This window comes from Pleuronectes platessa, chromosome 4, assembly GCF_947347685.1.
Source record: "Pleuronectes platessa chromosome 4, fPlePla1.1, whole genome shotgun sequence".
NCBI lineage: Eukaryota > Metazoa > Chordata > Actinopteri > Pleuronectiformes > Pleuronectidae > Pleuronectes > Pleuronectes platessa.
Window position 1 is genome coordinate 16,858,021 of NC_070629.1, and position 22,853 is coordinate 16,880,873.

Here is a 22,853-nt window from a genome sequence, read left to right on the forward strand (position 1 = left end):
CAGAATGGGTTTGAATAAGAATTTAATTTTAGAAACGTTCTGTTGTTCAAATGTGTTGACACTTCTGGAAATGTAAGGAAACGACTCGGGCTTTGAATCTCAACGGGGCCGAGGATTAAAGTCTATTCATCCACTCAGATCGCGGCGCAGAGAAGCATTTAAATCTGGCACCATTCAGCGGGACGAGGCAGCACAGCTCCTCCGCCTCTGAATGTGCTCCTTCTCTCCTCTGACCTCTTCAACCCTCGGACTCGTCTTTCACCCCCGACCTCCCCGTGCCCACACGTTCATCTATCTATCGCTTCGCCTGCTCTCACAGAGCGATGCGCCGTGAAAAGAGTGGAGAGAGAAGCTTCCAGCACAGAGAGCGAGTCGCAAGGAACAGCAACTATGTGCTCCAGTGGTCCACAACCGATGAAACAGGAGCTGGTGCGGCTCTGAAACCCCGAGACACCACGATACAAACTGTACAACACAAAGGATAAAGCAAAAAACACACTTGTGAACCACAAACAGAAAAGCACATTTGGAAACATATACTGTACTACATTACAAACGTGCATACAAGTTTCAAGTTTTCTTTTCATTCACAAAACTTGACACATTAAGAGACACAGAAATGTAGGAAAAGAAAAGGCTTCATCGAAAATGCGATCCATCATATAGAACTCACTTATATCTTTATGTATAAACAAGCAATTACACAAATGTCCTGAAAAATATGAAAATCCCTGAACCAATCAGATCCGGTTGAGCCACTGCGTTTACAGATATTGTGTCTGGTTACCGTAGAGTATTGTGCGTTTTTGCGATCATGCCAAGGCGCTACAAGACCCACAGATCACTGCTAAATCCTATCCACCCTCTTTCTGTCAATCAACCATCAAAGCCACGAGGTCATATTATGACTCCCAATTTACATAAACAAACAGCCATATCATAAGCCTTACAGCTGTCAACCACAGCCCTCATCCGCTCCCATTGTTGTACCAGCTCCAACTCCCACGAACCTTCGCCCGGCCTCCACATCACCACAAGCCCCTAACCACCTCCAGAACGGCTCCGACTAGTTTGGAGAAATCCAAAAATCATTACTTAACAAGACAATGGCTTTTGTCCTTTTTGTTTTTCATCGGAATAAGGGGGGAAACTATATGGCGGCTGACATAAGCCTCTTATGTAAATGCAGCTTCCCACACAAACAAAGAGGAGTTCAGAACAGCAGAGTTGAAAGGGTAGAGTCAATAGCGTGTGTGTGTTTGTGTGTGTGTGTGTTTGTGTACTGGTTCTATCAATAGCTCAGAGTCACTAGGGCAAAGTGTTACGCATGTGTGCACGGCACTCCTTGTTTTAACTGTCTGACTGTATGACAACTAGTTATTCCCACTTCACTAAGACTCCATCACTGTCTAGACAAATAAGCTTGACTGTTCACAGTTCACAGTCTCTTTATTGATACTGAATACATTGACTCCAGTCCACCATACAAACACCGGCGAGGGGAATTTTCTGTGCTCAGCCGCCGAAAAAGATGCCGACGTGATACTGTAAAATGAAAGCCTTCTGGCATCTCCCAACAAACGGCCTAGAACTGTTTATAAAGTCATCATGGTTCCTCCCAAATCCTTTCAGCCATGCCAAAATACAAACATAATGGATTCCTCCACACGGAGGCTTTTCTGGGGGCACGCCTGGCACACGCTCCCAACTTTAAACAAAGGGAATGAGCATGAGCTAGCTGGAGAAGCATGACCTAGAGAGACAGAGAGAATGATAGAGTCGTTTGTCTCCCTGCGCTCTCCGCTCTGCTCTCTCCCTTCTATCGCCTGTGGTTACAGGGAGAACTCATGTTTCCCCGCAATGAGACACAGTGTAAAATGAATAAATAAAAAGACACGGAACATGTCATCTGCCCTGAAGATTGCCACGGCTAAATGCGTGCACTGAAACTATTGTCTCAGTGAGGGAGGATATAAATTACCTCGGTGCAGCCGATGAATTCCAAACATCTTTGTGTCTTCCTCTCCCTGCACCTCGCTCTATTCGCCTTATTCTTCCTCTCTTCCTAAGACCTGTTTGGTGTATGATATCATTTGTCTGCTTATCCCTCCATTATCATGTTGTTTGAATTACTATCATTACAACACTGCGGCATCAAAGCCTCGCTGTCGACGGGATCGCGTGGAGCTCGCGCTGCCTGCAGAGCTGCTCCAGTCAATTCAATATCTACTGAGGTGGGGATTAACATATTCAGACCTATTCAAATGATACAGGGATGATGCGGGCTACTCTTACAGATTACACAGTGCCCCGTAAATACATACAAAGATGGTTATAATGTAAAATACACACAAAGAATATAAGTGACTACAATGACATTGAGCGTGCAGGAGGTGGTGTGAATATGAATGTGCCCGTTTGGCCATAGTGGCTTCGTCCTATACAGATGATTTGCAAGATTTAAGTTTGTGTTGCTTTGGCTCAGATTCCTGAACAAACTACTTCTCTACATCACTCTGGGAGCTGGGTTGTAAGTCTGGGCCTTTAGTAAAGTGACTTGAGATAATGTTGGTCATGATTTGGCGCGATACAAATAAAATTGAATCCTCTCCCACTGTTTATTCTGTCAGTGCTAAAACTATCCACGAAGGACACATCTCTGGGAATATTAAAAGGAAAAAACAATTGTGCATTATCTTTTTTTCTTTACTGTAGGTGGCGCTGTGGCCGCACGCTTGTATAGTAGCAGAGGAAGAAGGTTTGCGTCATAGCAGGACACGGCAGTGTAAACATATGTAAGTTCAACTGTCGGCAAATAAAATTTCTGAATGTTCCGACAGATAATTATAATATGTATTAATTGAATTATTATAACATCCCAAAATTCCCACACAATTTGCTGACTGGTACTTAAGAGCTACAGAACAGTAGCTGTGACACTTTCATGCATCTTTATTTGGGTGAAGATAGTTTCAAACTCCCAAACCAGGATCCTTAAGAGTACCGCACATTCATATGTATACGTATGCATGCATCAGGTATTTTCATAAGGATGAGGGACAATTATTCCAGCATTTAACACCTACTGAGCATCTTTGAACACCATTGACATCATGAACGCAGCATGTCTTTGTCAGGTACCTTATGAAGAAAGAAATTAGAGCCCTTTGGAAAAGACTGAATTTCAAACTATTTGCTTCTCTCGGGTTCTGTGGGAAAGAACTGTCACCTTCAAAGTCTATTATGATTAACTTTGACTCATAGGTTAGCCTGGGCAACCGCACGTTAACTGACGGACACAATAATACAGACCAATCAGGGTTGAATTCAGATATGTGGTGCCTTGTTTATGTTTTTATAGCTGAATAGATGCTAACAAAGTGGGACAGAACATGATAGATGTCTGGGTAAGTGAAGAAAACAAATATAATACTGTAATCAATATTTAGTGGTATATTGTGTTGAAAACCAGGACATTTTAGCGGTGTATGGTCAGGAGTTCGTACACACAGCTTGAAACTGGGACATTCCCAGGCTAACCAGGACTGTTGGTCACTGTAATTTTGATGTCAGTACACATCTACATTCAGCCTTAGAGAGCGAAATCTTACTGTGATCCAAAACTAAAAAACATTTGAAAACAAAGAAGAGTGTAATGTAGTTGTAAAGTTTGCAGTTTGGATCTGAGGTCTTCTTGTGAGAGAAGTAGCTGCTGCACAAACTGATGTGATGAACAAGAGGTTAGCGTTAAAAATTGAAAAATAATAACTTTAAATTTATTTTGATTCCTGAGGGGAAAATGTGTATATTCTTCCTTTTGCCTCCAAAGGGAGCTTCTTGCACACTCAGGCACAGCAGCACCCCTGGTGTCTGTTCAGGGAAAAAGACAACACACTTGGGGGCAAAAGAGATCAGTGTTCTGACCTTCAGCTTTAAAGACACTCTAATGACTCTGTAGTGTTGTGGTGAATGAGATGATAAAGGTGATTCTAAGACCCTTAACTTACACTGATCATTGTCAGTCAATTAACATTAACAAAGGGAACTAGTTCTGATGATGTGGCTGATTGATATAATGTTTATCTGTGGATATATATTAGTAATTTGATTTCATGTTACATTTTAACAGTTTTTCTACAGTCACTATATATATATTTTTTTTTTTATATTGTAGCTGATTGGTGTAAATCAGGGCAGCATTCTTAGCTGTGCATTATCTGAAGCACCGTCTTGGCCAATGTTGATTCATGCCAAATTGTTTTCTCCTTACTTCTTTAACTATAACAAAGTGAACTCGAAGTTTGATGCTGTAGCTGTATGGTTTTACCCTATAGACCCTAACTGATCCAAAATAACAAGAGCCACAGCAAGTTTTAAACAGAAGCTACAAGCAAGGATGTGTAAAATAATAGAAGTAGCGAGGGTTACTAAATATTTCACTACACATACGTATCCTTAACTACAGTGTATGGAGACAAAAGAAGAGTTTAAACCTAACTTGACAAGCTGGGAACACAAAGTTGAGGGGATGGATGCTTCTTTCATGGGAGTAAAACAAAAGTGCACACACAGATTCACACCCACATAGGGTTAGATTAGCTATCCTTGTTGGGGCACTGATTTATTGAGGAGAGACCAACTAACCCCAAAATAAGCTTAAATATATCTCAGTTCACACCCATGACCTTAACCAGGTCCTCCGGAATGAAATGCTGTCTCTTTCATTCAGGGTATACTGGTTCCCATGAGGACAACTGGTACCAACAAGGCTAGTGTTAATACCAGAAGAGATCCTGGAGAGGTGAAAACAAAAACATTTACACCAGTGCACGGTCCACAGAGGGAAGGTAAAAACCTACTATCTGAACAAGGATAGCCACAGGATTTCCACCATTCGCCTGAGCGCCTCGATACTGGCTCCGCTCTCTCCCCGGCCGAGCTGAGTTCCACTATCTCCCTTCCTAACCTTCCCAATGACAGCCGCGGGGGGAATTGACACCAAGGCAGACATCCCAGCGAACATGAAGATATACTTTCTCCTCCTTTTTTCTCCCATTCCTCTACCCCTCCCTCCCTCCATCCTCCTGCTGCTCTTCCTCTTTGATACGTGAGGGGGTTTTAACCTCTCCAGCTGCTGAGGTTTGGCCGACTGGCTGGCTGGGGGATCTCAAGGCCCTACTTGGTATGCACTGTCCATGAGCTTATGTGTATGTGTGTGAGTGTGCGTGTACATATTGCCTACACCACAGTTTCTGCAGACTGGGGGAGGGCCGTGTGTCTGATAAGCGCTGCTAGCTGAGCCTGGCTGACCCACACAGGCCCTTCACAAGCTGTCAGAGCCGCGGCCCTTGGAGGGGGGCCCTTCCATCTGCACTGCCCGAGCCATGGCTCACCCAGCAGGGGGCTAGATAGGGGTGAGGCCAGGGTGCTACCAGAGCTGGAGGCAGGGGGTGGGGGTGAGATTGGCGGCTCCATATTCATGAAACCCCAAATCTGTGAGCATTGGAAAAGATTGGCTGCTTTTAAACTGCCTCTCCAAGGCGGGAATGCTGTGCCTTAATTCCACCTCGATGTTCTGTGTAAAGGCGCAAACATGAGAAGGGGAGAAGGGTGGTTGTTCCTCCTTTACGCCAACAACAGCGGTGGTGGACACAGAGCCAAATCGATGACTGTGTAAAAGGGGACAGGGACACCAGCTCGCAGAGATGCCGATATTCTAGTGTCACACATCGCATCTCTGATTCTGGAAGGCCGACCTGCTATCTAAAAATCTCACATGGGGGGCAGCGGCATCATAGCTCGTACAGGGTGAGTCTAAGTGAAGCAGGCAAAGGATGATCAGCTGAAAGATGTGGTGCACACAGGAATCAGTTGTGTCTGTAGCCTGATGTACAACATCATAAAGTACCAGCTGGTTCGACAGAGCTTATATCAGGGTCTCCTCCGACATGGCTCACCCTGAATAGACAGCCAGTGATACCCAAGTGGGGTCACTAAGTGTGGGTGCTATTGCGATCACATTGAACTTCAGGCAAAGCTTCATATGTGTCTAGCCACAGGAAGTGAAATATTTTATTCCGCCACTCTCTTACATATAATGGATGTGAATGGTAGGCGATTGGTCACCACTGCTTCATTCCCGTGTGCGGTGTCCTAACACCGGCAGCACAGAGGCATGCCTGTCTAATAACAAGATAGCTTAAGCTACATTACTTGTTCTCTAACGAACACGCAAGTTGAGTCGCAAATATTCCAGCAGCTCTTCAGAGGAAATCACAATGTCACTTGTTCCACCTGCATATCGACAAATACAGTAAATGTCCTTCTTAAACAGATGATTCTGTCTTGTTGTTTGTTGCACTGTGAAAAACAGAGCTGGAGCTGCTACATGGCTGTTGTGCCATCTAATGCGCGCAAACTCACCAACATCAGTCGGCTCAGGCTCAAGGTTTAAACTGAAAAAAGTAGCAAACAGCTGCAGCGGCTTTACTGTATAGACAAAACAACAACAACGAGAGGCACCGAGGCAGACATCTTGAGCTGCTGACGTTGTTAGCAAAGAGCACAGACAGTTACAAAGGTTCAGTGTGATGAAGGGAGTCAGACAAACGGAGGGAAGGAAAGTGAAAGAGAGACAACATGATGAAAAAGGGAGGCTGGGAGGATTCCGCGGTGGCATCCCTGATGCTCCCGATGCTCCCGTCCCGCTTCAAACTCTGCCCGTCGCCTGTCTCTCTGGCTGCCAGCCTGCCAACCTGTCTGCCAGTTTAGCAGAGACAGAGAGACAGCGCGAGGAGCAGAGAGGAGCAGAGAGGAGCAGAGAGGAGCGCGGTGATGCCGGGGCGGCACGGGGGAAATCAGTGGGGCACAGGCGCTCCCAGTTAAAAGTGACATGACCTTTTGATTTTGTCACCTGTCACCAACTGCCATGTCTGACTCCGCACTGAGGAGTGCCTGCCATCCACCGCGGCTTTCCTATGCCTCCGTCTTTCTGTCGCCGCCTCCCTCTGAATGCCTCCCCGTCTTCCTCTGCTCCCACTCTCTCTCCCTCTGCCTTTTCTCGTTCTCCTTTTTCATTCCAGAGTTGCAGTTTTATGTTGGGAAACGTGGAGGTGTGACTTTCTGGAGGAGTTGAGGTATAATAGGCAGCGTTTCCTCTTTTTCCTTGCAGCTCTCCTAATATTTACTCTTCCCTACGTGCGTTGTGTGTGTGTGTCTCTTAATGAGGGCAGATGTCAAGGCACACTGTGTTTAGAGATGCATTCTTTTTTTTGAAGATGCAAAAATCGGGGAGAAAATAGAAAAGATAAAATTGGCAATGAAGAACAATTTTCAAATAGATCAGACATTATCACCTGGTTCTTTTTACACTAATGAACAATATACTGCAGTCTTACTGGGTGTGTCCCAGTCAGGAAAGTAAAGATTAAGCTGGAACTAGTACTAGTTGAAGTAGATGGAGTTAAACTAATAGAAAATATGGCTTTATATTTAAGGGTGACTTACTTATATATTTGCTTTTATTGAAATGCTATAAATCAGGATGAAGAGCCGTGGTCAGCTCTATCTGCTCTGAAGTATCTTCACACCATTAGGGTCTTCTCTTCTGTAATGGCTTGGCAGATCCAGTGGGTGATTCTATGTAATGGACTAAAGTGTGGGATAAAGAGGATGGTCCTCCAGTATGACGAGGCCTAATTGCCCATCATCCTATGCGAGAGAGAGACATCACCAGGTTTGGTATGAGCCCTCTACGACAGCCTGCACTGAGATCACCACCTTTACAACATCTGGTACGGACTGGTTTGGGCCAACTGAACAGCAAGGAAGGATTTCTACTGGGATGTGTCCCTGCTTGTTAATCTCAACGCACATCATGTAGGCTCACGCAGGCAGACACACACATGCACATGACCCGCTGCTATGGAAATATACACACACGTGTGTTCACGCACGCCTCGCAGCCTTTTTCCTCTCGCAGCACAGCCGCCTGTCCTCTGATTGACCGAGTCCAGCCGCTGGCAGCTTCCTCTGCAGCAGGCTTGGGATGGATCGAAGCTCCAAACTGTTTCAGGTTTCAAAACAAGATAAAGATGGAGAGGAGATGGCCGTATCGTTAAAGCACTTCTCCAAGTCTGAATAGTTGAGGCTCACTTAATAGTATATTATCGGTTTTGAATGTCAAAGTAAAAGCAGGAGCCTCCTCTGCATATATTCAGGAGCACTAAAGGGCATCTTCTTTGTTTGTTTGTTCCATTGAGCGTGTTGCAGCGTAGCACACAGGTCAGCGAACAGTGCTGAGGAGTCAGGGTTCACGGGTCGGAGTGATACACGATAAGAGAGGAGGTCGACGACCCTGCTGCTGCGTCGCCTCCTTTAATCGCTGTTCTGAGGAGGCTCCGACTGCTTAGCAGGTAGCGGTCAAGGTTGGGGCGAGGGTTAGGAGCTCTGATCCGGGATCTGTTTGCAAAGCAGCGTGTAACCACACAACAGTCAGTGACCCTGAGTGCTGAATTACAGCATGTAAAAAACACCGCGTTTGTTTATTTGCTATCGACGGCGCTATGGACTGTGGTTGTGGTGTAAAAATGGGAGAAGGATCCCCACCTTGAACCCATCGTGATGAAGCAAGACTCTTCCCTTCATTAAGAAGTCTGTACTCTAGTGTATACTTTTGTTTTCTCTCTTTCTTCCCTTGGCCTATCCCCTCTCTCTCTCTCTCTCTGTCTGTCTCTCTCTCTTTCACCCTTCGGAGTGAGTTCAGCGGAGATTCCTTTGGCATTACCCTCACCCCAGACTGCTGGAAAACCACAGCGCTCCGGATGCTGACCCTTGCTCGGCTCAGCACAATGCTTTAATTTGGTGTGTTGTTTAAAGTAATTAGAAAGCCCCCTTTCCCTTGTTTTCTTTTCTATTCTTCTCTGTTGCCTGCCAAGTGCGAGGGGGAAACAGTGAGTCGTCCATGACTTCAGCTTGATAAAGACTCGGAAGATGAATCCGGGGGACCTGGAGAGGAAGCAAAGAACGCAAATACTGTATGCTCCCAACCCCCTGCACTCCCGCAGACTGGGAAACTCGGTCTCAAAACAAACAGGGACAGGACTCGGGGGAGAAACTTTTGTCTGAACGTGTGTGTGTGTGTGTGTGTGTGTGTGTGTGTGTGTGTGTGTGTGTGTCTGTGTGTGTGAACAGCATTTGCAAACAAAAATTCCTCCGAAATATGAACGCTTACACCGCCGCACATTCGTTTTACTGTACGTATTCCAATTTGACACTCGGAAGTAATCTCAACACTGGAGTAGGCAGAGAGTTGATAATGGAGGAAGGAGAGAGGGTTCATCGCTTTCACCGATCCCGAGGCGGTGAGACTGCGGTGCGGAGACGATGACTGTCAGAGGATCTTCTTTGTGTCGCCTGTGCTGCTCTGTACTCTTCAGCGCTACTGTCACAGCGGCGAGAAAAGGAGTATTATTGGTGCTAATCTGTGACAATTAATCCCACTTTCATCAGATGTGTTGCTGCAAATAATGTTTGCACGTAGTCTCGGAAACTCAAGTGCACACAACAACAATAAATTCCCCTACAGACCGACAGAGATAACGTATCTCTCTGTGAACTCACACGGAGGTGACAAGCACCTGGAGTGACTCATTCAAATGTGTGTTTGCATGTAGTTGCTTCTGCGTAAATCTTGAAATTTTAATATAAAAGACAGGAGACCACCAACATTGAATCACACACAGTATTAAGCACTCATGCATCAAGCACACACCTGCACAGTCGGCCTCTGTCCCGTCCTCTTGCCTCTGACTGTCTCACCACCAGCTCATTGTTCCACATACCTTCTCATTCAATACCAGCACCGACACACACATCCACTCAACACTGTCCAACTGTACACAACACACTCGCTTAAATCCACACAGCGGAAGATTTCTATCACTGCTAATTAAAATGTTCCTGATGATCAGTCCAGTCCAAAGTAGATCCTTCCTCCAAACACATTCTGAAGATGATGATATTCAAACAAACTCCAGAGGGGAATTCCTATAGGTTGGACTTTAACTAGAGAAACATCCAAAAGACTAACTACAAGACAGTCTACAAGAAATTAAACTAAGTTCTAGGTATTAAATAGTTCTGTGTTGTAATGTAAGTTTAAATCAGTGAAAAATATGTGCTCCACGATTCCTTGCCTGGATGAGGAATTGCCCTTGAGTCAAACTCACAGCGCTGTGAGGCTACGACCACAGTATCAGACATCAGACATGTGAAACTACAAGATCCTAAGACAGCAGAGTAATAAGTGTCCATATCTCCTCTCGTCTCCGAGCACAGGACAACTTTGCGTTAGCGGGTTATCTCACAGAAAGGCACTTGCCATGCGAGTATCAACAGTATCACCATGTCTTAATGTTCCAACCAACTCCTGAGGTACTTGAGACACAATGGTCCCTTTCAGGAAGTGGAGAAAAGCAATTGTACATGAAGTGGGAGTTACATGTTCTTATTTGTATGTGAAGTGAGTGGCACATTATGAGGATGTGCATGGAAAAGGAATATCATAAGGTTTGGATTAATACAAGCAGCAGGTATGTGGGGACAGATCATCGCGCTGGGGTTTGTCTTTAAAGTGAGAGGGATTCTTTTTTTAAGCAGGCAATGTCGCCATCTACAGGAGGGAAGAGGCCCCTCGGAAATGTAAGTGTCATTCACAAATAAAGGGTTTTACTTTGACTGTGAACCTGCTTACTATTAAAAACCTTATATTCTTAACTTAAATAATTATAAACAGTTAAATACACTTAATTATTATAAACTTAATGTATATTCACTGGGTTTATGTGAAATAATATAAAGCTTACGGTCCTTGGATTGGATTCTGCAACTTTTTTATAATATGGAAATGGAGGCTTATAAAAAGAGACGCTCAGCTCTGAAGACTTAGCAAATAAATCTGTGTTGTAAGTTAGGTACAGTTCTCAGCTAATTCCATTTTGTAATGATTGAGTCTAATATCTCCTCCAAATCCAATCTAAACTCCATGAATCCCTATGAAGAGATAAATACACACACACACATGGAGGGTGAGCTAGTGTAAGAAAAATCTAAGGTCTGTTAACTGGTGATTTCCAACGGACTCCTGGAAAAAGGTACTTATTAAAATTAATCACTTCGTTGTTCACGCTCACTCCGTAGTCCAGTTTTTGCTCGCGCTCGTCTTCACTCTCTACTCCCCAAATGTGCCTGGCCATGATTAAAACATGTCTGTTTCTCCATGACATTGCTTTGACATCATTTAATTGGTATAAGAGATAAAAAATAAATGAATTAAATAAATATACTACCAGGTAAGTGGCGTAACGTAGCTCAAGGTGACAGCCTATTATTTCTCCTTTTTCTTTGCCTGAAAGGAGGCAAAGTGAGAAATGTGAGATTGCACCGAGAACGCAGCACCTCGACGAGGAGATGGAGTGAGTAAAAAAAAAAAAAAAATGAAGCTGAAAGATTTCTTTTTAATCTAATTCCAATTTGCTCAAAGTTTATGACTCCAATTTAATCAAAGATATGTTGTAAATTAGTTTTTTTTTAATGTTTATCTTTGTGCTGTTTCTATAAAAGACGTATTTAGATTTCTCGTTCATCAGGAATGAAATGTATATAAACGTGATGGACGTCGTAAATAAGACGAGCGCGTTAAAGTCTCCACGAGACAATGGCGCCTGAGTGTTAACCCTGCATTGTCTAAGAACAGAGGCTTTTACAGTGGAATGGAAGAAAGGCGGAGGGATATGGAGAAGCGATGGGTTGCTCACCACATCTTGCCTGGTGTCCTTCCCCGACGCGATGAGGATGTAGTTCCAGGCCAACGGCAGCATCAACGCCAGTGGGATCATGTAGAGCTCGAAGTTCCAAACCAGGATCACAAAAAGCTGACGAGAGAGAGAAAAGACAAAAACCCTCAGGAAAAGAAAAGCGAGACAAAAACGTGAGAGCGGCGTGGGTCGAGCATGTATACATTCACGACCCCATCTTGAACCTGCATGGAGGGAAAGTCCTCAGAACGTACGCCGACCATATGTGCGACTGGAAGCAACGCTCAAACACATTCATATGCAGAATCATAACCACCGTGGAACAAAGCGTAAAAAATAAGGGTGCGCTTTCAACAAAAGTGGCTGGGCAGAGGTTCAATTCCCTGACCCTCAAGGCTTTTCCGGGGCCTCCAGCTGTGGATGAGCACGAGGCCGAGGAAGAGAGCGAGACGTCAGAGCCTCTTTCCTCCATGCCAATCATCCCGGCGGCTGAGGTCATGTACCATTTCAGCTGCGGCGCGTCAACGCTGACCCTTCCACACTGACGCCCGAACCCCAGCATCTGACCTCACACACCCCACACCCCGAGTCCCTAACCCTGTCACTCCAAGCTCCAATACCGACTCTCTTACCCCAAAAGGCTCATATGCCCCATCCCTAACCTTCTCTGCACCCATCTGCCAAAACCATAACCTCTATACCTCCCCTCTCATCACCAAACAAGCAGAGTACCATCTCAATATTAACCTCTAGCTAAAAACCTGTATTCTTGTGTTGGCAGGGCTCTTAAGCCTCTGACAGCAGATTATTGTGGTGGTGGAGTGAATATAACTGTGGGAAACTAAAAGTGCTAATGATGGAAGCTTGTTGTTTCACGGCACTACCGCATATATTGTGAGAAAGCAGTTTGTGAAATATTGTTGAAAAATTGAGATGGACAATTCTGGGAGAATTAAAACATCTTTCAGCAACTCTACATGTATAATGTTTTATCTTTTTTTATAATTTCAATCTTAAGTACAAAGATTTTTCCAAGGCTGATAAAAACCTAAGCAGCAGTTTGAAGAAATGCTGAAAATGCAAACCACGGCTAATGCTAAATCTTCTCTCCCAAAACATATTTATCATATTCAAGTGCAAGAAATCCATTATTTCAAATAGGAGCAACAGAAGATTTAAAATTAATTACCCTCTGTGTGGAAATGCATTGCTGTTTAACAATCAGCTTTCATGGGCAACTTTAGAAAATTGAAACTGAGACTATTACTGTATGAGGCAGATTTACTGGTGTGTGTGTTTACCCATTATGATCAATGATCAGCGAGAGAAAAACGGAGCTGAATAATCAACAATCAAACAGTTTGATGTGTGTGTGAAATTCAGATTCAAGACCCTCACTATGTTTACACTGTAAGTTTAATGTGCATATGACGTTCAACAGCTCATCAAGACTGTGCATGCAGGTCTGCTGGGACTGTGGTGGAGCCAGTCGGACAATACACCGCACACACTCTCCCACACTGTGCAGTCGGTGCTTCACATTCCTTAAACCCACACGCAAACACACACACACACACACACACACACACAATGAAAGCAATGCATCTGAATATCAATGCGAGCGACTCCTCACAATAACATCGCAATTAAACAATTCAATTTCCTCAACTTTTCCTCTTCTCTCACAGAAAAGTTTGAATGGCTCGTATCCAAACTTTATCGAGAAGATCCAGTAACTTCATGTAAAATTAACAAACACACACGGAGTGTGCAAAACAAACCAAAAAAAGAAGACATAAATTAAACATAAGAAATGACCAGTGCATTTGCATAATGCTCAGAGTAAAATATCATCTTCAAACAAACCTGAATGGCCTTGGTACAACTAGCTAAATCTCCCAGAAGGATCGAAATCTTTCTCCATCTCTCTCAGGCTCAACTTCACTCTCTCAAACGCACACACACAAACACACACACACACGCACACACTCTTTTGTCTGACACAGCTGTGTACGACTGCAAGAAAAGAAGCTCTTCAATAATTCATATTTGTATACTAATAAACAACACAACCGCTTCCCTTCATTCATCATGAAAAGCTGTTACAACTGTGAAAGCTCAGAAACAGAAACTCACAGTGTTTTCACAAAAACAATTTCCTCCACAAAATGCAACCAGTCCTAAAATTACACATCTTCCCAAAAATGATAATAATTTACGAATCTGTAGGACCTGCTGATGAACACCGGAATAATGTGTAGAAACATGACTTCAGTCAGACAAACAAAGGAGCTCACTTGTTTCAAACCTATTCTGGTGGAAGCTATAAATAACTGCACACTTCCAAGCGTCTTCATGCACACACTGCTCCTTTCAAACGCTCTGCTATAAATATAACCTACAGTCGGAGTGTACTGTACTGTAAATGTGTTTCTCTGATCTATTGTTATTGTTACCACACAATACACATTTATCTCTCCTCGCTGTCCTCGTGTTTATACGGAACCTTAAAACTCTGTATATTTTCTTTTAAATCCCACTTTCTTCCCCATGTGCCTGAGGTTGTTTAACCTGTCGTCTCCCTTCATCCCTCCATTTGGTTATAGTAGCTGAGGGCGAGGTTTTGACTGGCAGCTCGAGGAACCGGACACCTAGGCTCAGCAGTGGCCAGCTCTGCCCCGTCTCCATACCCCCCGGCTGGGTTATAGGGGCCCTGCAGTGCCTGGACCTTTCCTTCTGGACTGGGCAATCACAGCCACCCCCCATCGCTCGCTACACCAGATAGCAGGCTCTTCGCCTGGGGAAGAGGGAGAGGGAAGCAGCCTGCTGTGCATGTCAGTGACCGGAATAAGGCAGAGAGGAAAAAAAGCAGACACTGAAAACGTGCTGGATCGAAGGGAAGAAGAGGTGGAAATGAAAAATGAAGCTCCAGATGTAGTATGAAGGAATAAGTGTGTTGATAGACACATAATGTATTTTTTTTATTAATTCTGCTAAACCCTTGCCTGTGTGGGAAAGTGAAATATAACTCAGTCAGTGTGTTTGTCTGTATAAAAACATATATCATTTAAATTATGAAAACTCTCAAATTTACTTTTGAGAGCATTGAAAAAGGAAATTTATAATATAAATGCACCTTTTATTTGTCTGACAACAAAAATAAATATTGTATTCATAAAAGTAGGTTTAATATTGCATGTGATCATCTTGAGTTTTTAAGAAAAGAAGTGTTCAATATTTATTTTTGTTTATTTGTTCATGCTGGACATTTGATTTGTTGGTAAAACTTCCTGCAGTTGTGAAAAAATAAAAAGCCGTCAATCTATTAAAATAAAGATTCACCTTTATACACCAGATCTTTTTTTCTCAGTCACAATCTATTAAAAAATGATTTGTGCCTCAACAAGTCTCTGGTGAAATCCACTTAAATGTCCCAACAACAAAAAGATTCAATTGTCACTAAACAAAGTAAAAATAATATTTTCCACTGTCAAATCCGCTGGAGCATTTCAAACACAGCTGAAGGCTTCGTCTGAACTGGGCAAACTTCCCTTCTGAGCATAAGTTTAAAATTCAAATGAGACATGTAATTAAAATAGACAACCACAAAACACAAACAAAGCAAAATCACGGCTCGATAATTTGTAATATTTTGGCTAAAATACTCACACACAAATTGAGCTAAATAAATTATTCTGACAAGAAGTTGAATTCCATGTTGTCACAATCTTTGATGCTTTCTCTTAAAACTAAGAAATCCCCTGAACTTGTGAGGATATATTAAAAATGTAAAAAAGAAAAGCAAAAGGGAAAATGTTTTATTCAAGCTCTCAGTGCGGCACGTTGAGCTGTATCTCGCAATTATTTGTTTCAAAAACACAAGCCGTGTCCTTCCAGCTCTGAGCCGCAGCACTGTGGGAGGGTAATATTCAGTACTTTGGCTTACATTAACCACACACCAGGCTAACTTTCCCCCTGCTCTGTCTCAGTGGAGTGAAACTGAAGTTTGGATTTCAGAGTTCCCCTTTATCTTTCTTACATCAACTTCCATGCTGGCACTAAGTGTTGCCAGATAGCAACTAGAAGTCCTGTTAAGTTCGAGAGAACTAAAGAGAGGGAGGGAGACTGTGTCCTGCTAGTGACCCGGTCCTTACCCATCATTCAGTGGTGCTAGACTGCCCCCTGCTGTACTCCTGCAGAACGTCTACAGCACAAGTACTTCTCTTCATTAGTTAAAAAAAGAAGCGTGAATCTTTAAAAATAATGTGGCACCATAATGTGCCATTTTGTAGTAAAGTGTAAAAATAAAATAAAGCTTCCACCATTTTATGGACACAGTGCTTGAGCAGAACTCTGGTGCAAGCGGAGAAGTGCCGATGCTGAAGCTCCTCGACTGCTCAACAAAGGGCCTCACGCATTTCCTCTCCATCTCTGGTGATTAAACTCTGACTTTGTATTCTCTGTTAGTCATGCCATCATATTTCAACTATCATTCATTTTGCAAATCAGGAGAGCAGTAAAATGTGAAAGTATATCTTTCAAAGCTGTCCCTTGCTGTGGGCAAAGACGAACTCCAGACTTTGAAACTTTTAAAAGTTAGACAGGTTCTTTGAAGAAGAGTCAAAGGAGCAATTTAAAGAGACCTCGAGTGCTGTGTACCACTGACTGCTATGGCGTCCTCAGCGCAGTGCGTGTGTGTGTTGTGTGTGTGTGTGTGTGTGTGTGTGTGTATACGTGTTTCAAACTGCCAGCCAGATATGTGCAAACACACACGCATACACACACATACACACAAAAAAACACACACAGACACTCCAATAGTTGCTTCTGTACCTGTCTTTGCTTTTTTCCCCTTTTTATTTCAGCAGGGTGAATTTTTATCTAAATGCAAAGCAGGTGATAGGTGCTCCAGTTTCCTCTAGAAGTAGCTCCCTTTGTCTGGGCTCTCTTCCTGATAAGAGTCCTACTTTGCCTGACATAAAAGAGCCTGGTATCATTTCCCCTGCCTCCCCAACAACCCCCAGCTCGCTGCCCTCGCCCTTCCCCTAGCTTCACAAAGCTGCCTCTATTTGCTCCCAATTCAGGGCCCAATTGCAGATAAAGTTACAGCAAATTTGTTTGGAGGAAGAGCTGCTGAGGCCTGCGGTCCCTGGGGCAATAACAGCCTTGTCTTGCAGGGGCCGTAGGGAGAGCTGGCAGCGGCAGGAGAACAGAACCCAACACCGCTCAGCCCCACAATGGCCTCAAGTCTCCGGGAGGGAAATGCAAGCGGGAGGGGAGGAGAAGATAAAGAGGAGCAGGGATGGATGGACGGATTGAAGAGAGAGAGAGACATTCAGCTTGCAGGTGTGGGGAGAGGAAGCTGACGCTTAACCTCGAGACAGGGAGACAGGGACACTAAGATCCACCCACACACACACACACACACACACACACACACACACACACACACAGACACACACACACACACACACACACACAGAGACAGACACCACCCATCACGCAGGACAGGAGGTAACTCCAGTCCCGTCCATTGTTGTGCCAACGCCTCAGGCAAAGCTGCCACGGTGGCTGATTCACTGTCGGGACGGGTGGGTGACAACAGCGTGGGTGTGAGAGAGAGAGAGAGAGAGAGAGAGAGAGGAGGAGAGAGAGAGAGAGAGAGTAGAGAGAGAAGAGAGAGAGAGAGAGAGAAGGGTAGAGAAAGAGAAAGAGAGAGAGGAGAGAGAAGAGAAGAGAGAAAGAGAAAGAGAAAGAGAGAGTGAGAGAGATAGAGAAGAGAAAAAGAAAGAGAAAGAGAAAGAGAGAGTGATAGAGAGGAGTGAGAGAGAGAGAGAGAGAGAGAGAGAGAGAGAGAGAGAGAGAGAGAGAGAGGAGAGAGAGAGAAAGAGAGGCTGCATGTGAGACTATGCGATATCTCTCTTTCTCACGCGCACACATACACACGCAGACACAACATATACACAAATCACAGCTGGCACTAATGGACGATTGTGTACATGCGGCTGGCACTGTGAACATGGGCAGAAGGGGAGTAGGGGACCATGAAGACAAATGTGAGCATATTTTGTTGAGGGAACGTTGTGAAGCAGCGCAGTGTGACAACTGCATTTCGATGCCTTCGCGATATCCACCAGGATCCCTGCTCCGGTAAGAAGTGCACGTCTTTGTACATTTACGAGTCGAACTGCCCACTACTCCACCTCGGCAGCAACAGCAAAGTTAAGTGTAACATCTGTCTCGAGGGACGGCCACGACAAGACACACACGCGAACATGTGAACAGACACACGTGCCCGTAATCGCACACAGCCGCACACCTTGGTGAACGCACCACCTTGGCAGATGGCCCCCCATAAAAACCCACTTAAAGAGATGAGCGAAGTGATTAAGAGGCCCCTCAAAGTGAGGGAGAAATGAGAAAAGGATGAAGAAATGGAAGGCGGGGAGGGGGGGGGGTACCGATGTGGAGGAGAGACCCTAAATACTCTGATGCTTTTAGCTAAGTGCATACTCCTACGACAGCACACTTCCAAAAGTGGGAGGGAGGGGAGGGAGGGGCGGGGGGGGGAAATGACACCTACATTTCAGACTTTGTGTGAACTATAAAACACCGTGGCCTTGGCCTTGATAAATGCTTTATGGTCATCTGAATACTTGGAATTTAGGCGAGTACAATGAGAATATGAATAGTTTGCACCGTTGATCTGAAATGGATGCGCTACAAACTACAATTACAAAAAAAATAAAAAGGTGAAGAGCTTCACAAGACATGCGACGTGTGTGTGTGTTTGTGCTCTGACATGCAGGCTGCACCATCCAAGGCTGCGTCGTCCCTTCTCCATTCACCACGTACAGAGAGGAGATTCTGCAGTGACCTTGTTTTGGTGTGAATTCCTACTATTTCTTTTTTCTGGTCAAACATTTTCATTTATTTCTGTGAGGGCTTGTACCTAGTTCAGCCTCACATGAGAGGGAAGGCAAACGCACACGACACACCAGGCTCGCACACACACACACACACACACACTCACACACACACACACACACACAGAGGGAAAATGTTAACTGATCAATACTATGTCTCTTCTGACCCGTGTCTTGTGATGACACTGTGACCTGCTGTACAAACACACACATACACACACGCAGCCCCCTGCAGAGATACAACTGGTGTCAGACAGCCAAATGCTGCTAATGCCTAGCGTCTGCCGTGGAGACGATCCCGTGGTAGAGGGCCGGGGCGGGGCCACCTGTCCTGTAGCTGCTTAAGTCAGGACACTAAACCTAGACAGGATTAAATGTCTGCTCTGTCATCTTTAGGGTAGGAACCTCCGTGCAAACCACTCACTGCCCTGCAGGAGAATGTCTTTTACTGATAGCTCTGCTGTCCAATTACACTTCACCTTTTAATACCAGGCACAGATGACAGGAAGGGAGAGAGGGAGAAGGTGGAGAGTGAGGAGAGGTTGAAGAGCAGGGATGACGGGAGAGGCTGCCATGTCACACTTCAGTAGATTGCAGCTGCATCTTCTAGGTTGCCTTGCATACACGAGAGTCTTATTTAAATTAACTTTACGCTGCAACAAAAGCACACACTCATCAAGTATACACAAAGTGTGCTTGTATATCTGATGCAACTCCAGGAGAAGGAGCTAAGGGAGACCGTCATATCACGATAGTTAGTGTGTGAGTAGTCTGCAGTGAGGGGGTTACAGTGTGTACTCAACTGTGCTCGAGACGCCAACAACCTCTCGTGTTAAAGTGTGCAATTACCAGTGAAGGATCCATACTTTGTTAGCAGAGAGGGTCCTATAGTGCGAGCTCTTACGGTGTTTGTGTCTGTGTGGTTCCAGACTAGTCTGTTAGTTCGTAGAAAAAGTATAGACCCTCATGGTTAATCTGCAGGGCTTTCGGGTAGTATGCTACATGTTTATGGCAGTGCATATGCAGGCTCACTTCTACGTACCAAGAAAGCACAGATGCTCCTCTGTGGTGAGTCCCATTCGAAGCAGCTGTTGATGTAGCAGCCAGTATTGATGAGGAACATGATGCAGCGTCTGACTCTGTTAAAGTTGCGTAACAGCAGCTGGAAAGAAAGGGGAAAAAAAGAGAAGAGACGTATACGTGAGTGTTTTAGACAATCGAAGGTTAAAACATTGTACCGTTAGCTAAGGTCAAACTTTATAGTCCACAATGTGGAAATTTGTCTTTGGCTCCAAAGGAAAAAAAAGTCATAGATTGCAAATAACAATATGATAAAACAGTAAAAGTTCAATCGCAGACAGCGTAACAAGGAAAACAGAATGGAGGTCCATTGACAGTGTGTAAACTGAAAACACTCAAACATATTAGGACTCTTCTGATCTTTCCACATTAGCTGCCCTGTATATACTCTTAGTTCAGTCTTGTTAAAAGAGAAAAGTAAAAAAGGAGCAAAGTGATCAATCTATGAGGTTCCCCCTAGCCTGGATGCCAGACGAACTTAGCCCCGCCCACAACATTTTTGGTCGGGCACTTTTGACTAGAATTGTGAGTCTGACAACGTCAGGCTAGGTTCCCCCTTATGAGCACAAACTTTTAAAATATCACTTGAATTTAGATCAGATCTGAATTCATCACAACTTAATAAGTAAATGTGTTGCATCTCAGAGTTAGAACCTTGGTTGAAATGAAAAACAGCCACCAACTCTTCTAATGGAAGGTTCAGAGCCTGTGGTGCCTCATTCTGCTGTCACTTTGCAAACTGGAGAAGTTACGACTTCAAATGTGTGGTATTGACCTCACTTTGTCTTCCATGTTGCAGCATCAGAGCGCTGACGCCAGCACGAGGACATTATTATCATCCGCTACAAATGCATGTGGATCAACATATAGGACAAATGGCTCCTTTAAACGTAACAAGCCGACACACAGTGATTCTTTGAGTCTACCGTCCCGGCGATAAAGTTAAGTACAATAATAATAATTTCCAACACGCCCCCCTGGATTCTCCTCCCTCGGGGCTCTGCAGGCATTTGGCCAGAGATGAGAGAGAACTGGCTAACTGCTGTCCTCCCAATGGGTTGGCAGCCATTCGGGGAATAGCATAACAGCTATCACCCAATCAGGTCACCACCAGGAGAAAGTGCTCCCGAAGGACACACCGTCTCTGCAGATCGCTGTTCAAAAAAACATTCTAGGCCATTATTTTACTCTTTGGAAGAATCCTGTGTGTGACTGTGAGTTCTGTGGGTATGCAAGTGTATGTTCGCAGCACTACCGCAACCTCTATTGTCTGGATGTGTGCGTGTGTTTCCGGGTGGATTTGCATGTGGTTAGGGGTGGCTTGGCTGCTTTGATGCTAGATGAGAGGAGGATTCCTTCTTCTCTATGTATAATTATGTGAAGCTTTTTGTTGCCAAACTGAGGATGACTGTACGGTGTCCTGCTGGGGACACAGAGACCCTGAGGACTGCGAGACTGTGAATCATCCGTTTCAATGTTCCTCGGCGCATGCACTTGATGTACACGCTGTACTCTGCCAGGCTCATTATTGCCATAACTGCCTTGATAAGAATATTTTTTTCATGAATTATTTCAAAGAGTGCCTTGAGTTATTCCTTAAAAAACACTTAGGAAAGCGGTGGAGCCATTTATTAAGTCAAATGTCATAATTGCAATTAAATGCTTTTGTTTGGCAGGCGGGCAGCTTATGTGCTTTTTTTCTTCTCTATTCTGTGTGTGTGTGTGTGTGTGTGTGTGTGTGTGTGTGTGTGTGTGTGTGTCAGCACACTAAACAGCAAGCAACGGCAGGGGTGCTCCTACCACACAAAAGAGCCCTCATGGGGCAATCCCTCCAAAGCATCCAGTGACATCATCATTGCGAGACGCTGACATGGGTCATCTCAGTGAGTCAGAGGTGAAATGGATGGAGGAAAAAAAAGATTCGGCACTTGGGATAGGAGCAGAGAGAGAGAGAGAGGGGCGACACGTTGAGAGGGGAGAGAGAGAGAGAGAGCAGCGGAGACGGCAGACACAGTGAGGAAGAGGGGAATATATAGAGGGCTGACAAAAGGGTGGAATGGGAGCGGCGTGGTGTGCTGCGCTGGGCCGGCTGTGCTCGACTGTGCATGGCGCAGCATTGACTGCTCAGCCCAAACGGTCACTCATATGACACATCTGATGCGGGCCAGCCCCTACCATTCAGCCCTTTGTGGTGCCGCCACACTGAGTGGCGTGACAATGAAGTGCAAAGCAGCAGTGGCAAAGAGGGCCAACTATAAGGATAGCCAATCTACTTATGCACCCCACAGCTGACAGCTTGACATTTCTATTCACCACTCAGAGTGGGATACAAGGGGGGGGGGGGGGAGTGATGAGAGAAGGGAGAGAGGAGGGAAGAAGAAGAAGAAGAAAAAAAAACAGAAACGAAAAGAAACGCTGTTTTTCCTTCAATCATCCTGTTATATCTTGCCCACCGTAGTTGTTGTACTTTGCAAGGTGCCACTCTCCAGGCTTGTTGGTGTTTGCCTCAGACAGCTGAGCAGGGCAGCTCATACGGTGGTGGACACAGATACAAAAACGAGGCGGAGAGGTAAGACGATAAGTGTCGGCTGCTGATGTACCTGTTTGGACACTCTGGGCTCCTCCTCGATGTACTTCTGCTCGATGGGGATCAGCGTCCTGAGACCAGCCTTCACCTGGAGGATGGAGGGAGCGCACACTGTGTCACAAACAGCAAACGGTGAGATTGAAATGACACTGGTCCAGATAAGTGAAATCATAGAGACGCAGTGAGGGCAAGGGACAGTATCTGGATCGATTAGTGGGATTTATCTAACACAGTGAGTGCTGATGTAACATGGCAGCACATGCGTAGAGCGGTGCCCCGTGTCAGAGGCTATATAGTGAGAGCAGGGGAGAGGGAGCGGTAAGATGGCCGCTGTAGGACACACACAGTGATGGTGATGGTGGGGGAACAAAGACTGCTGAGAGGGAGTCTTCGATAATTAAAGCCAAAACGAGGACGAGGGACAAGGGACGAGGGATGAGATGG

The 22,853-nt window shown here is 44.8% G+C and overlaps 1 protein-coding gene across 7 annotated transcripts in view; it reads right to left on the bottom strand.

Annotated features, from left to right (window-relative positions):
• mctp1a (multiple C2 domains, transmembrane 1a) overlaps nucleotides 1–22,853 on the bottom strand; it is a 134,116-nt gene that overhangs the window by 25,414 nt on the left and 85,849 nt on the right. For 6 of the 7 annotated variants that reach the window (XM_053420886.1, XM_053420881.1, XM_053420880.1 and 3 more), the window contains exons 13-15: nucleotides 22,423–22,497; nucleotides 19,785–19,904; nucleotides 11,817–11,933 (exon numbers count right to left, since the gene is read on the bottom strand). In XM_053420886.1, the coding sequence (XP_053276861.1) occupies nucleotides 11,817–11,933; nucleotides 19,785–19,904; nucleotides 22,423–22,497 (312 nt within the window). Of the gene's footprint in view, nucleotides 1–11,348; nucleotides 11,408–11,816; nucleotides 11,934–19,784; nucleotides 19,905–22,422; nucleotides 22,498–22,853 lie in introns of all 7 variants that reach the window. The other variant, XM_053420883.1, reaches the window with a different exon arrangement.